General features: G+C 37.5%; 1 protein-coding gene across 3 annotated transcripts in view; it reads right to left on the bottom strand.

Moving 5' to 3' along the window:
* Positions 1-12237: 12237 nt before the first annotated feature.
* The window catches only part of adarb1b (adenosine deaminase RNA specific B1b), a gene marked incomplete at both ends in the record, with an annotated part of 46700 nt that continues 42383 nt past the window's right edge, over positions 12238-16554 (bottom strand). For all 3 annotated transcript variants that reach the window (XM_083908493.1, XM_083908495.1, XM_083908494.1), the window contains 2 exons: positions 12238-12414; positions 14072-14250. In XM_083908493.1, the coding sequence (XP_083764619.1) occupies positions 12238-12414; positions 14072-14250 (356 nt within the window). The remainder of the gene's footprint in view (positions 12415-14071; positions 14251-16554) is intronic.

Below are 16554 nucleotides of genomic sequence, written 5' to 3'. Positions count from 1 at the left end.
ATAAGTTTGAGTGCTCCAGAAAACAGAGACACATTTTAAAGCTCAGCAACTTTTCATTCCTCAATATTACTTTTCAAGTGTCTAAATTATTCATACCTGCGTTGCATTATTTTATTTTATGTGTGTGTGTGTTTTTTCCCCCCTTTTATAGAGTCAGTGCTGACAAGTGGAGGAATTGTGCACCTGCTTTTCTTTTCCCTCATGTTTCTTCAGTTATCTGTCTTTCACACGGACACAGTGTGATTCGTCGGGGATTTGCTGACAAACGCTCGACAACGGCTGCAGGTTTTAATGGTTTATAACCAACGTGTTTCTTTTTTTTTTAGCTCTGCAGTTTCCCTTAATCCCAGTCCTGGCATAATTCCCCATGTGTCTCAGTGTGGTGCCATTTCAGTGAAAGAGAATTTTCAAAATACTCCTCTCATGCCTCCAAAAACACTGTCTTGTGGATATGTCTTGATAGAAAAATCATAAATTATACAAAAGTAAAGGTGGGAAATTGGGTAAAACATTTTGTACATACAGATAAATACCAAGATTGTCGTCTTAAATAACAGATTCCAACACATTCGACGTGTAAAACACTAGAAAAGTATGTGATTATTACACAGATACACACACTTTCTATATATATATATACATATATGTATATATATATATACATATATGTATATATATATATACATATATGTATATATATACATGTGTATATATATATGTATATATAGTAGTTATAAACTACTATATATACATATATATATGTATATATATACATATATATACATATATATATGTATGTATAGTAGTTTATAACAGTTAGGAAATATGGCAAAACTGGAAATCCACATTTCAGTTTACTGCACTATAAAAAAATATTCTGTCATTTTTACTGTTTTCCAATAAAACAATGAAATGTTAGTAGATTTACAGATATTTTCAGTAATTTTAGGTTTTATGTTTAAAATTACAGTTAATTTACCATAGTGTAAGAATACGTTAATATCATGTTTTTTTAATGACCATTTTTACATATTAAACCGTAATTTTACATACAATTGTCTGTATTTTTACAGCTATTGTATGTAGTTCTGTGATACGGTTATTGACTGTAATTTTACAGTATCCGTTTGAAAACTTTGCTGCCAGTGCTTTTACCGTTTTTGTTTTTTTTACAGTGTGCCTTCACTGGAGGAAACTTTCCCAACATTAAATCAGATTAGATTTATAGTCATTTTGCTGTGCACACACAACAGCAGTGCAGACAAAAAGAAAGAAAAGAAGAGTTTTTCCCTTAGGATCCAATTTAAAAACACACATCCTAAGACAAACACTGGCCAAAGTGCAAATATAGGATGAGATGTAAAAAAACTAAATATGTGTAAATGTAGCTCAAGAGACGTAATTAAAGATATATTAGAAAGAAATTAAACGTAGAAATATAAATAAGGTTTTCTATTATGACAAAAAAAAAGGCTGAGTTCAGCTTTATCACGTGAATAAATCACCTGGAACATTTATTGACATGTTCATAAAAGTGAGCATGTTTAAGCTCAGCAGCAGTGGAATCAATACGTGAAAGAAAATGACAGACACACACGATCCAGAGTATTAAAACACTGGAGTGATGGTAAATGACGCTGCTTAATACAGGATTTAACTTATTTAACTATTTCACTGAAAGGTTTTAAGGGAAATATTAAAAAAATGAAAATATAAACAGCCTTTTTTTCTTCTCTCCGTCGATAAGTTCTGCCTGTCAACATTTCTGCAGCTCACAAACTCAAGATATGTAAGTACGTTTTATCCTGTTTAATCATTTTGAATCCAACTTTAGCGCCTGTTTTAACTAATTATTATTATTTTATTTTATTTAAATAAGGTTACTTAAAGGGACATATCACGTAAAGAGAAACATACAGTAAAATAATAATCAACAAGATCATCATAAATTAATACAATAATATTACAGATATATATATTTTATTTTCTGATATATATATATATATATATATCAGAAAATAACATATATATATATATATATATATATATATATATATATATATATATAACAGAAATAGATAAATAAATACATGAAAATGAAATTAAAAAAGAGAGATTTTTATTATAGTATATATTTATTATATTTTATTTTCTGATATATATGTATATACACACATATATATAACAGGAATAGATAAATAATAAATAAATAACAAAATAAAAGGAAAATAAATGAATAAAATAATATTACAGATACATATATTTTATTTTCTGATATAAATATATATAACAGAAATAGATAAATAAATAAATAAAAGAAAGATAAGTTAACAAAATAATATTACAGATCTATATTATTTTCTCACACATATATATCAGAAATAGATAAATAAATAAAAGAAAAATAAATTCATAAAATAATTTTACAGATATATATATATTTTATTGTCTCATATATATATATTTATATATATAAACAGAAATAAATAATATAAATAAACTATTAATTAATTAACTATAATATATACATATATATAATAACAACCCTAATGCATAATAACACTAATAATAATCCAAATCATAAGACAAAGAATCACACAAACAGAACAGAAAACACAGGCTCAGACACTCACAAAGTCACTCTGTGTGCAGTTTGACTTTGGCCGCGGTGACTCTCTCTCTCTTTGACAAGGACACACAGACATTAGTCCTTGTTTGCGCACGACTTGGACAATTTAGCAATTCAAATAGAGGCTGCTTACTGGGAAACAGCTCCTTAATGAAGAGACGGCCAGGTCATTTGCCTGAAATCTATTCTTTCATCCCCGCTCCATCATAAACACACAGTGTCTGTGTGTGTGTGTGTGTGTGTGTGTGCCGCACAGTTAAACATACACACACACACACACACAGATATTATAATGTGCTGTGCAGGAAAGTGAGGGCAATTTCGGCCAAACGTAAAAATCAAAAAGGTCAAAATGCAAATGTCAGCTTTTTTTTCTCCCTGCTTCTCTTTTTTAATTATTCTGTCAAGTTCAAAGAGTCGTCATCGGAAAGGAGCTCTTCTGACAAAGGAAGGCCTGAGCTCACAGATAAGCTCAATCAGCGTCTCCCCTTGACACTGTCCAACACACACACACACACACACACACTTAGAATTACCTCAAAATAAATTACCAGTACGAGCCAGAGTGTAAGACTCAGCAATTACCGTCCGCCTGAATATTAAGTCAATTAATTCCCTCAGTGGAGTGTCTTCTTGTTTGCTGGTGTTGGAGACTCCAGTCACAACAGGATTAAAGTCTTGTGTTGTTGGTTGTTGTGATCGTGTCAGAGTCAGTAAATACCAGTGAGGACGAGGAACGAGGACGTCACTCAATCAGGATCAGTTTAAAAACAAAGAGACAGACTGACTAAGAGACTGTCCACACTGTGACCCCCAGCTCTCGCCCTGTGTCAGCTAGAATTAGGTCCAGATCCCCCCCCCCCCCGAGACCTGAATGTGTAGCAGTCCGTCCGTCCTGCTTCACCTCAATATGTTCGTCTCTTTCTCAGTATTCTGTGAAATACAGAGGTTTTGTTTCTCATGATCCCATTCTCACACAAGAGAACGTTCTGTAAATAAAGAGTTGAAAAAAAAAAACATAACTGACTGAAACTGAATTGCAGCATCGTCTTTGTACATTTACGTCATACATCAGCCTTTTTGGGTTCATATCAAGTCCGTTTGAGCCTAAACATAACATTCGTTATTGGGTTTCAACACTAAAACGAAGAAAAGCTCAACTAAAACTAAGCATTTCCCCCCAAAAAACATGCATATACTGTATATAAAAAGTGGATTTAATCTTTTATTTACTGGTTGAAGCTAAGCAGGAAGTAATAATATATTGAAGAGCCACCAGGAGGCGACTCCTCACACTGAGTTTGAGCACAGCAATGAGTTCCATAACCCTAACCTAAAACCAGGTCTTAACCCTGAAAAAGCCCTTTAAAGTTGTCAAAATGTCCCCACAAAGATTGTTTTTTAGGTTGGTTTTTTTTGCACACACACACAAACACACACAGAGTCTGGTTTCCATGGCTTCAGAGGCATCGACTTACTCAAACCTTAGCCATAATTACTACAGGCCTAATCCTAACCTTAATCCAAACCTGACCTCATCCTAACTTTAAAAAACATGTCTTCACCAGAAAATGTAGTAACGTATGCTATGTAGTATATACGTTACGTTTTGTCCCCATAAGGAATGTGACTGTGTAAACAGATTGAGGTCCCCACAACATGAGTAATACCTGGACCACACACACACACACACACACACACACACACACACACACACACACACACACACACACGCAAGGTCGCAGAGGTGCTCAGTGAATAACAGGAGTGTGTGGAGAGTCGACGGCCGCCGCCGTGGCAGAGTCTGGTCTTAGCACGTGATTCGCCACATACATCAACTCTGTTGAGCAGAAAATTGAAATGGAAATGTGGGCCTTGAAAGTGCGGCCGTCCATTTACTCGTGAACCAGAGCTAATGATTTGTCATTTTCTCTCAGGGGCACGAGGAGCTGCTGCTGCTGCTGCTGCTGCTGCTGCTGCTGCTGCTGTTGCTGCTGCTGCTGCTGCTGCTGCCCACGACTGCACGTGAACCTGTTTCAAGGCCACATTCAGTTCCACATGTGGAGTGGACGACGTCCCCCGTTCAACCCAAACTCATACAGTTAAATCTTCTACAGTCATTATAATATTGAGTAAAATCCATAAACACTAAAATATTATAGTACATTATTCCATAAATGTTTGGTAACTTATAACCTCATGAACCCGAAAACAGCGGAACGCATCTCTTTTCATTCTTTTGCAGATTTAAGAGCGCGTGGCCACGGCAACCATTCACATTTTGGCTGAATTTAAACAGGAAGTTCCCTATATATACAGGAAGTGCCCTTCATTTTCTTGAATTAAAATATGTAACACATTAGTTAGGATGAGTGCACGTGATACAAGGAAGAAAACTGGCTGCGACTGAACTTCAGATTTGTATTTTAAAGGTCCCATATTATGCAAAATCGACTTTTTAATCATTTAAATCCTTATATTTGGGACTCTGGAGGTTCTATCAGTCCACAAAGTGTGAAAAAAGATGACTCACTCATGTTTTTGTGGTCCTCCTCAGTCTAAGTACAGGAGATAAAACACGCGATGTTGACTTCCGCGCTCCTTGGGACGTCACGATGCGCTACATTCCTGGAATTGTTTGTCTCGCGGAGCTCCGATTTGTCCGCAAAACACGCGAGAGTGCTGGCGAAGGGCAACGGGACCCGAAAAAACGGAAGTATGCGAAGTCCGCGAAAAGTTCTATTCTTGGCTCCACAGTGCAGCACAGAGTTCTACACAAACTTCCAGCCTCAGAGGATTTATGTGTCCAGTGGATACAAATGCTAACTGCTGTTAGCTCCCAGTAGCCTCTGTGGCTGGTGTCATTTCCTGTTCCTTAAGTTTTGTTTTACATGCTATTTTGACCAAAGCATGACATGTTCAGGGAACTACTTTAAACGTGGAGAAATAGGGTATAATATGGGACCATCTTTAGAATATTTCAAGCCTGAAATGTAGCTCTAAAAATAAGTGATAATATTATTGTTTACATCAGCAAGGCCGTTCAAACCGTCCGTTGAATTATTGAAGACTAAAACAGAAAAGTTTCAAACATGTTTTAGCCCCGAGCTGCGTTTTTCAGCCCTCGTGGCTGTTTTTTGAATGTGTTTGTTTGTGTTTTTCGTTTTTTCATTTTCTGAGCTTACATCGCGCGTCTGTCTCCGGCTTCAGAGCGAAGCTTGATGTGTGATTAATTATTGATCTGATGAAATGATCTGCAGTGAAACTGAACAAGCACAAAACGCAGGCAACACAACACAAAACAACAACAGCCCTGTCGACTCTCCTCCGTCTGAACTCAACATCTCAGGTTCGAGCTTCAGGACGGTGCTCTAAACTCAGGATTTAAAAGATCCTTTAAAGGTTAATGTTGGTCAGTTTTGTCCAACTGTTAAAGTTCAAGCTGAAGTCAGTTTTAGCTGAATTTGTGATCTTTCACATGAATTCATTAAGTGTTAGGTTAGAGCTGCAAATAAAGAGGATTTCCTCCATTAATCGATTCCTCGTTTGATCCATAAAACGTTGATCTGTGTTTGCAAAAACCTGTAAATGTCTTCGTTACATGGAGCAAAGAAAAGAACGTGAACAATCAGAGAGCTTGTTTTACTGACACTCATAACGATTAATCCATGAAATATTATATAATATATAAATAGTTGATGATTAATTTAGTAATCAATTAATAATCTATTAATCGTTGCAGCCCTAGAGCACATTAAAGCTTCTTCTCCTTGGCCTCAGTTACTCGTGTCTCCTCGATACTAAACATATAGTATATTAAAAACTATTACAGAATGATCAGTCAGTTATAAATAGAAATAATAATAATAATGATAACTATATACCTGAATGTGAATAATGAATTTTCCTGCGTCGTTAGAAAACGCTGCAATTTTCCGAGTGAGTGACTTCAGGCAACAGGTCAAAACATTTCATCAGAGTTTAACAGACGTATTGAATTAGTGTACGTTTGAAAAACTTCAGTGTTTAATGTTCACATTATTTAATAATTAAGTACTAAATTCAACAAAATATGACATAACGCTTGTTTGCTGTTTGCAGTTGTCATATTTGTTATTATATACCAAGTTTTTGATATTCATAATATATTTATTTTTGCATCATATGCTTTTATTGTGAAGTCATTGGCACAAAACAAACACTTTTACTTTGAAATTGTGTGAAATATCAACATGGACGTCTTAATTTTGACATAACGATAGAATATTGTGTTATAATTTATTGAACACTTGTTTTCTCACCTTTTTCTCCTCTTCACCCCCGGGTGATTTTACTTTGACATCAGTGCTCTAAAACTTACCTGTATGAGGCGCTGTAACAGTCTGAAATACTGTAATAAAACAGAAACTTGCAGAAACTTTCTGGCTTGATTTCTCACATATAGTACTATAGTTTGACCATGTCTTATTTTCAGATTCCCATCGTTTGAAAGCTTAGAAACTTTCAGAATTTATAAATCACTCTGGGGAGACTTCACAGCTACTTTGTAGGTGACGATGCTACTCGCTGATATTTACCTGGACTTTAAAGTGTCTGGTCACAGAATCCTATAAAAAAGTAAAGGACATTTGGTCCTGTAATGGTTTGACAGAGCGTGGACTTTCATTCAGTTTCCACAAAAACAATAAAACATTTGTGAATTTGGAGCAGCGGCTGATGACATCAGTGAGTGTCCACACACACACCGTCACAAGATCTTCATTTATAAATAACAAATAACAAACAAAGATAAGAAGGCCCTGATGAGGCTGAGGCACAGCTACCATTGAGGTGATGCAATAAAAAGTAATTATACTCAATAATAGCTGAAATAATTGATAATTTACAGAATTTTACTTTAGATTTATTTAATAAAAGGCTTATTTTGCATCATTAATATGTTTTTTATTGTGTATACATCGTTCCATATCTGACCAAATAGCAATATTATGATTATGATGGAATTATACTCAATAATAGTTGAAAAAAATTATATATCATCATTAATATATATATATAAATAAGCAATATTATGATTATGATGTAATTATACTCAAAAAAAGAAGATATTTTGGTCGTCAATATTATCATTTACTTAATTTTACTCTAGATTTATTTAAAAAAGGCTTATTTTGCATCATATAAAAAAGCAATATCATGATAATGATGGAATTATACTCAATTATAGTTGAAAAAAAATATATATATCATCATTATTATATATAAATAAGCAATATTAGGATTATAATGGAATTATACTCAAAACAAGAAGATATTTTGGTCGTCAATAGCATCATTTACTTAATTTTACCTTAGATGTATTAACTAAAAGGCTTATTTTGCATCATTAATGTGTTTTTTACTGTGCATATATCGTTCCATATACAAAAATTCAAAATATGTCCTCACACGATTGTTCTCCTTGGTATCACAGGTGTTCTTTTAAAGTGACGATGCTACTCGCTGATATTTACCTGGACTTTAAAGTGTCTGGTCACAGAATCCTATAAAAAAGTAAAGGACATTTCGTCCTGTGATGGTTTGACTTTCATTCAGTTTCCGCAAAAAACAATAAAACATCTGTGGATTCCGATCAGTCAGTGTCCACACACACACACACACCGTCACGAGATCTTCATTTCACAACATAGACACGCCGATAAGAAAGAATCCAAGCCGTGTGCAAAAGTAAACTAAGAACTCTTTTATTCTTTTTTGTTCATTTTATATATCTATCTTTAGACTTTTTTATTCCTTTTTTTTTTTTTCTCTACACGAGTCCTTTAAAAGTTTGTCATCATGCTAGGTGCAGCTTCAGTGTTGGTAGTACATGCAAAGGTTGGTGGACTTTGTTGTTGGTGTCAATTTTTCACACAAATCGGACAACTGGGGAAGAGGAGGAAGAAGAGGAAGAAGAGGAGGAAAACACCCCCAAAAAACAAAAAAACATGAAACTGAGGAAGAAGGGAAGGAAGGAAGGGAAGAAGGAGGGGAGTTCACCGAACAATGAGGATTCACAAAGGGGTTTAAGCAGAAGCACTTCAGTTCTTGTTGTGATAGATCCGATCCATAAACGGGGACGGGTTTTTCATCATGACATCATCGGTTGACATCTTTAGTGCAGTCAAAAGGTCAAAAGGTCAAAAGAAAAGTCAAAGAAGCAGGTGCATTTTTTTTTTCTTTTTAACCGTCATATATATACTGTACATACATACAGTAAATATATATATCAAAAAAACCTCAAGACAGCTTTGTGGACGGAGGATATCATCGTCTAAGAGGAGGAGGAGGAGGAGGCGGGAAAAAGGTTCAGTTCACACTCCTGTTTGTGACGCAGCGACAGTGTAGAAGTGTAAAAAGGGGGGGAAACATCAGGAGTATTGCTCGTGACTTTGGTCTGGGTCTGGTCGTCAGGTGGCACTGGATCCCGGCTGTGGGTTTTTCCCCCCTCACCTTCAAGTTCAATCCTCTCAAATACTTGACTCGTCGTCGTCGTCGTCATCGTACAACCACGGAAGAAAAAGGAAAAGGAAAGAAAGCGGAAATAAAAGTACATAAATGACATCACACGTGCCAGCTGGTGGATGCCACTTTTAAGCTGAGGCACCTTTTAAATGCATATATCTTTTTTTTTTTTTTTTTTTGTCCTTTTTAAAACATGGGCGGCTACAGCTCCCCCCCCCTGCAGTGGTTCGTGCCATGCTTTTTACGGTTCCCGGTGAGTCACACGAGAACCACTAATACTTACTGAGGAACATCGACGCCATCACTTCGTCGCGACGACGGGGAAAAGATCGGGAAAACCGCACGAATTTGCCGCCGTCGTCGTCCCTTATATACACGCACACGACGACAACACCGCAGCGACAATATACACGTGGCCACTAGGTGCGCTAAAGAAGCCCCACCCCCTCCCCCCGACCTTGTTTTGTCTTTGTATACTGTACTGTTTGTTTTGTACATTTTTGTTCAGTAAATAAAGGGTTGTTGATTCCCACAAATAAAACTAAAATAAATAAAAAAGGAGGAGGAGGAAAACACTGGGATAAGAACACACATGGACATCATCATCTTTGGTGAAGATTCCACAGAGTACGCTCAAAAACGCACACACACACACACACACACACACGTTTCCTACAGTTCTGAATAAGAAATCCACTGCAGTTACTCGGACACGTTTGTTCTCATGTACACATTTTGCATTGGGAGATTTTCTCCTTGGATCCATGGAACCGACATGTTTGTTTGTTTGTTTGTGGACAGGAACAGGAACAGGACATCACACGGACATTTTTGTCGTAACCTTGAATACTGGATATTAAGAGCAGCTACTACGATACTTCTCTGCTCCTCTACTTGGTTTTTACTAAGAGTATGTGGCACAGTCATGTGTATGTGAGTGGAGATTCATATACTAACAATACTGTACGTGGCACTTTAGTACATACTGGGACTGTCACTGTAGGGGTCGGAAATAGAACCTTAAAAAACTCATTTGAGTTGTGCAGCCTAGAAGTGCATCAGACTGTCTTTAAGTCATTACTGTGTGCTCCAGCAGAGGGCAGTCAATTAAGTAAAATTAAGATTGACGTTATGTTGCTGTGAAAGAAGGACACAAATAATTAAATCAGGGGTGTCAAACAGGCTGATGTGGTGATGGAATAAAAAGTAATTATACTCAATAATAGTTGAAATAATTGATCATTTACTGAATTTTACTTTAGGTTTATTTAATAAAAGGCTTATTTTGCATCACTAATTTATATAAAAAAGCAATATTATGATTAAGATGGAATTATACTCAATAAAGAAGATATTTTGGTCGTCAATATCATCATTTACTTAATTTTACGTTCAATTTATTTAATAAAAGGCTTATTTTGCATCATTAACATGTTTTTATTGTGCATATATCGTTCCATCTCTAAAAAAAAGCAAAATTATGAATATGATGGAATCATACTTTAGTTTAAAAAAAAAAAAATAATAATAAAATGTGGTCATCAGTATTAACATTTACTTAATTTTGCCTTAGATTTATCTAATAAAAGGCTTTTTTTTGATTAAAATAGTTTTATTATTGTGTATAAATCGTCCATATCCAAAAAAAAGCAATATTATGATTATGATGGAATTACATGTTGATAATTTTAAGCTCACATTGCCCACACACTGAAAAACCTGACCAGATTAGAGGTCTTTGTCCCTCAGGTCAATTGAGTTTGACACCTCTGACTTAAATTGTCCTTCTGATTTTGGACACACACTATTGTGTCACCTAATTGCATCAGTGACAGCCCCAGTACCTACATGTCCAGTAGACCATGCCTTCTACTAATCATGTAATCATCGAGATGAGATCTGCCTGTTCATGTTGTCCCCTTCATCTTCAAAAATGCCCAATCTTAAAAAAAGAAAAGTAACAACAACAACAACGGCAACAGACAACAATTCACCAGAAATCTAGAAAACAGAGACAGAGATTCAAAGCTGCCTGTGGAGGAAGATGCTGGCATTCATTCAAAAAAAAAGAAAGAAGAAGAAGAAGAAGAAGAAGAACCATTCAGTGATGGACGCGCATGAGTGTGTGCGGCTCCTTCCACCGTCTTTATCTGCTCTGCAGGCCTCTCACTTAAGTTCCCATGCAAAGCCATGGCTTTAGATCAAGAAGAAAAAATACGACGTGCAGCACCTCCCAAAAAAAAGACCTGTCCCAAAGACCCAGGCGAAAGGGAAGGGAGTCAACATGACCCCCCCCCCCCGTCCTCCCCCACGCAAAGTGTTCAAGTATGGAATGAGAGTGGCGTAAAAATAACTTACAGGACAAATAAACGAATGGATAACTAAATATGAAAGATGTATAAATAATTAACCATCTGCCCTGCGCTGTATATTCTTCCCAGTCAGTGAATCAATCAGGGCGTCAATATTTAATCGTTATGTTCCTGTAATACACGGGGCAAACAACGCGTTCAATTACTCATCTATTTCTTTTTCAATACTACACCCTGAAGATTTCAGCATCTTTAAGTTAATCTTTGTTGTGTTTCTCTCTCTCTATATATATATATATGTGTATATATACTTTTAGTTGCATACACGCTGGTTTTACTGAGCGAAAACCCCCGTTGTTTCTAGGCTACATTTCACCCTAGACTGGCTACAATCACTGATCAAGAAAAACTATCGTCATCTCCTCAACGCGAACAGCTGAGTGATGTAAAAAAAAAACACACGGTGGATTCCAGTTTTAAAAACAGAAAAAAAAAACAAATAGATGAGATAATAAAAAATAAAAGGAGAATGAAGACGACACACGGCGAGGGTCCTCTGAGGAATGAGAACGGCGATGGACGATTTTAGAGTAAAACGTACGCAAAGAGTGCGCAACCGCTCCGACACGCGGGACAGAGGCGAGCGTCAGTGTGGGCTGGCTGTTAATGAGGGGCTCTATTGTTTTCAGGCCTGGGTCAGGTGGAGAGAGTATAAGGGGGGGGGGGGGGGGGGGGGGGGGGTGGTGGTGGGGAGGCGGGGTTTAGGAATCCCCTCGGTCCCCCTCGACTCCCTCAGGAGCTGAGGCTGAACTGGTCCTGCTCGATAGGTTTTTTGACCCACGCCCCCAGGCCGGCCTTATGGAAGGCCTTGATGAGCGCCTGCTTGGCGGAGTGGTACTCTGCGGCCGCCTGCTTGGCTTCATGGTACGAGCTGGGCTTCACTACCTTGATCCGCAAGATGGGCGACAGCTGAAAGGGACAGAGGCGAAGAGTGAGTACATTTCTTTCAAGATATTGAGACAATTTTGGTCTTTTGCATGCATAAATCCATTCATTTGAAGTATTTGACCCACAGATCTTGGCAAATTGCAGTGGGAATGATACACAACTCCTTATATGGACATCCTGGGGTGTGTGTTTATAAGTCACATGTTCAGGGTTTACAAAATGCCTTTTTTCTGTCGTCTTATGTGTTGCTGAGTCAAAGTTATGATTATTTTTATATCGCATATACATTAAACAAATGGGATTAGTGATAATTGTGCAGGAGGCGTCACAAAATACAGTTTTTCTTTTCTTTTCCGAACTTCGACGTATTTCCAAATGTCACAAATTCAATCAGATTTTTAAAAGAATTTAGTACTTTTTTTTTGCGCCGGTGTGTTTATATAGATAAAAAACATAAAAATAAAACAAGTATATAAGACACTGTTCTCAGGGTTAAGATGGTGTGTTTTGTGGGTTTCATAAAAACGAGCAAAGCAAACTTTTATGAATTTCAAAATATCACAAATTCAATGTGATTTAGTACTTTTTTTTGCTCAGGTGTGTTTATATAGATAACAAAATAAATAAAACAAGGGTATAAGACACTGTGCTAAGGATTAAAATGCTGCGTTTTTGCGTATTTCCCATTCCGTTCCATCATTGATGCCCCAAAGTGACGATTCTCCTTCCACCAATCAACAAAATGCAGTGTCTACTCTCTAACTCCACCATTTAAGTGCTTTTGGCAGCTGTGTTTGGAACCCAAACAGAACAAAGCAAGTGTTTATTTTGTCTCCCTTAACAATTTGTGGTAATTGAAACACACACAAAAACACAATAAACATACATCTATGATATTACAACTATTGTCAAATGAGTTCACACGACGCTGATCAGTGTCGCCGTGTTGAGGTTTTGTCGCCAATATATTCCCCAGCTGCACACAGGAAGTGATTCGTTTGGTGTCAAGGCAACATAGAGCGAGGAGGCTGCAAACAAGTTGGAATAATGGCCGAAAACACATAAAAAAGAGTGAATTTCACTGCTTAAAAATGCAGTAATTCAGTAGTTTGACAGGATAAACACTTCTTGCCCTTGTGCTGCTGGTGTATACACACAAACGCTCCCTCTTGTTTCTATTGGAAGGATTAAAAAGAGGCAGAAAAACAACAACAACAAAACCCTCGACTAATTCGATCTTTTTATGAGGATCTTTTGATGAGAAAATAAAAATCAGGTTCATCTTCAAGTGTTTTGAGCGTCTTATTTTGAAGGGTCTCCTCCTCACAGACTGCATTGAATTTGAACATTGTTCACAGCGCAGCAGCAGGTTAAGTGTTTGAATAATACGTCGTAAGCCTTGTTTTAATTTTCAGGTCCTTCCAACGCTGCGTTTTAATATTAATTGTGACTGGAACATTGTTGGCATTAATGGAAAAATGATGTTGCACCATTTTATAATTGCATTTTAATGTTCAACGACGAATTAAGGACGAAGTTGACATGCAAATTCAACTGTTGCATTTGCGTTACACAATAAAATATTGGAAGTATTGCATAGACGATGCAACCAAGTGTGACTGAAAAAAGCAGATGCAAAACCAGCTCACACTCGAATTACTATTATTGTTCCATTCACCTTGCAGTGTAGGCGCGCCCAGCGGCTGTAGAGGGCGTGCTTGCACAGACGCGACGCGCGGCCCATGTCGTCCTTGCCCGTGGTCGCGTTGATCACCTCTAACGCCTGGTCGCCCACCGTCCAGTTCACACTGAAGTTTGGAGCTTTGCCCGGCTGCCTGGCCTCGGCGTTACTGATACCTGAGAGAAATCAGAAAAAAACAAAAAAAGAAAATAGTATTAGGGCCACATGGCGGAGTAGTGGCTAGCATGTTCTGCGCGTTTAAATCAACTAAAGGATAAAGCAGAAGATGATGAATGAATGAATGAAAGAACAGAATGAACTAGAATTAAAGCCCAGTGGTTCGATTCCACTGAACAATGTCGAATCACTCTAAACCTGGGATGAGGACCACTGGTGGCCCTGGGAGGAATTGCAGGTTGGTCTCAGCCAAGTATATTAACATTTTTATTTCCCAAACTCAATATAATGTATATTATTTATTGTGTGGGGGGAAATATATTCACATATTTCTTATAAAAACAATGTTTTTATTCTGTTTTTTTGCTATACGCTCAGACCCCTAAAAGAGCTCCAGCATCCATCCATCCATGTTCTACCACTTTATCGTCCACATGTGGCTCCGTGCAGAAAGGATCTTCCCTTAAAGATACAATATGTGAAATGTCTGCCTTCAAATGTCTAAAAATTGTTGAGTAGTGGACCCAATATATTCGCCAAAAAGTTCCTCACACTCTTTAAATCGGGACAAAAACTTCTAGAGATACTGCGTTTACAAAAATAGGAGAGGACACATCACCAAAAATAACAATCCCAAACAAGACAAAACAAGCAAACAAAAACAAAACTGGAATGAAAACTTTATCAGCAAGAATCTTTTCCTCCCCCAACATGATGTCAAGAGCCTTCAAACACTGAAAACATGTGTAAAAGAAGGATTGTGAAGAAAGGACATGAGGATGATCATCATCCTCACGTCCACCCAAATTTACAGAAAGATCCACCGCTGCATGGATGTAGTTAACAATGTATGAGTCGCCCAAACACTGGAGCTCATTTCTTCACACGACAGTTGCTCCCACAGCTCCAGTATCTTCAGAAGGCACTTTCCTTCTTTCTTTCTCTTGCCTGTAATTTGGTGTTTCTCAGTGAAGACAAACAGTATCGTCCTCCCGGGAGGACGGAGCTGACTGTCTTCTAGCACCAGCACATTATGAGGCTTAGGCCTCTGCTGTATTTCAAGCATAAATGGAAGATATATGGATGCTATAAATCCCTGTGTCTTGCCTTCTGTGTGTGTGTGTGTGTGTGTGTGTGCTTGTCTATTAAGCTCCTTGGTTCCATTTGGCAGCCCTTGTGGCAGAAGATGATTTAGAGGGGGATGTGCTCCTCTCAGTGCTCCAGCATCACAGCCCTTCACCACGGGGAAAAAAAACCTCTCCAAAGCAGAAAAAGGTTAATAATCCCCGGACTATTATATCCTTTACCCTAAACTACTTAAAGAGCAACGAGTGAGGAGGACGCACGGAGAGCATCACCCAGACTCTGTCCGATGACGAGTCCGATGGGGGCTCATCAGACACCTTTTACTCAATAAATCCATTCCCCAATAAGAGCTCCTGATATCATACAACCACGGTAAAGACGCTGTTCACCTCTAGGTGGCGCGTGGCCAAGTGGCTTGAGTCCCCTGAGGTAACCTTTTAGCCAGGTACCCAACCACCATTGAGCCCCTGTCGCTGCTCATAGGCTGCCCACTGGTTTCTCAAAGAGGATTGGGTTAAATGGAGAGAAGTAATTTCCCCTGTGGGACTGATAAAGGACTCATTTATTTAATTCATAGATGTATATACGCGAGATCCCATGGTTCACAAACATGTGGCACGTGTACCACCAGTGGGCAGCCTTCCACTGGTGGTATGTGGAGGAAAATCAGAAATACTGTTTTTGAATTTTCACCGGAGTGCGTAGAAAATGAAACAAAGAACAACAAAAATTATAATAAATTAAAGGTGCCATATGTAAGAATGTGGCCAAAAACGGTTACTACACTCAAATTCAAAACACCGAGGTCTTTTAGGTTTGGTTTTCTGACGTAACTGGCAACCCGTGGTTGCTCGGCAGCTGAGACTCTACTCGGCGGTAGGTGGCGCCACATGCCAAAACATGATTTCAAAACATAAACATGATTTGCAGTCTGCAAAAAAATATATTTTTTTAATGCAAATATTTTGTCTGTACTGTTGTTGTTGGTGAGTTCAGTTTGTTATATGAACATTATTCCTGAGTCTCTGTGACATATTAGGAGGATTTTATGGCCAGTTGCTTTAGATTTATTACATAATGCACCTTTAAATAATAACCTTATCTCTCCATCCATCTTAATGTAAATTATCACTATACCAGCGTGCGAAGTATATGTGAAGAAGAGGAGGAAGATGAGAGAGTAAATTTCTTCTTAATGGGAATAAATCTCAGGTGGT

The sequence above is a fragment of the Microchirus variegatus genome, assembly GCF_963457635.1.
Source record: "Microchirus variegatus genome assembly, chromosome: 22".
Lineage (NCBI taxonomy): Eukaryota > Metazoa > Chordata > Actinopteri > Pleuronectiformes > Soleidae > Microchirus > Microchirus variegatus.
This window is presented reverse-complemented; position numbering and strand designations above follow the sequence as displayed.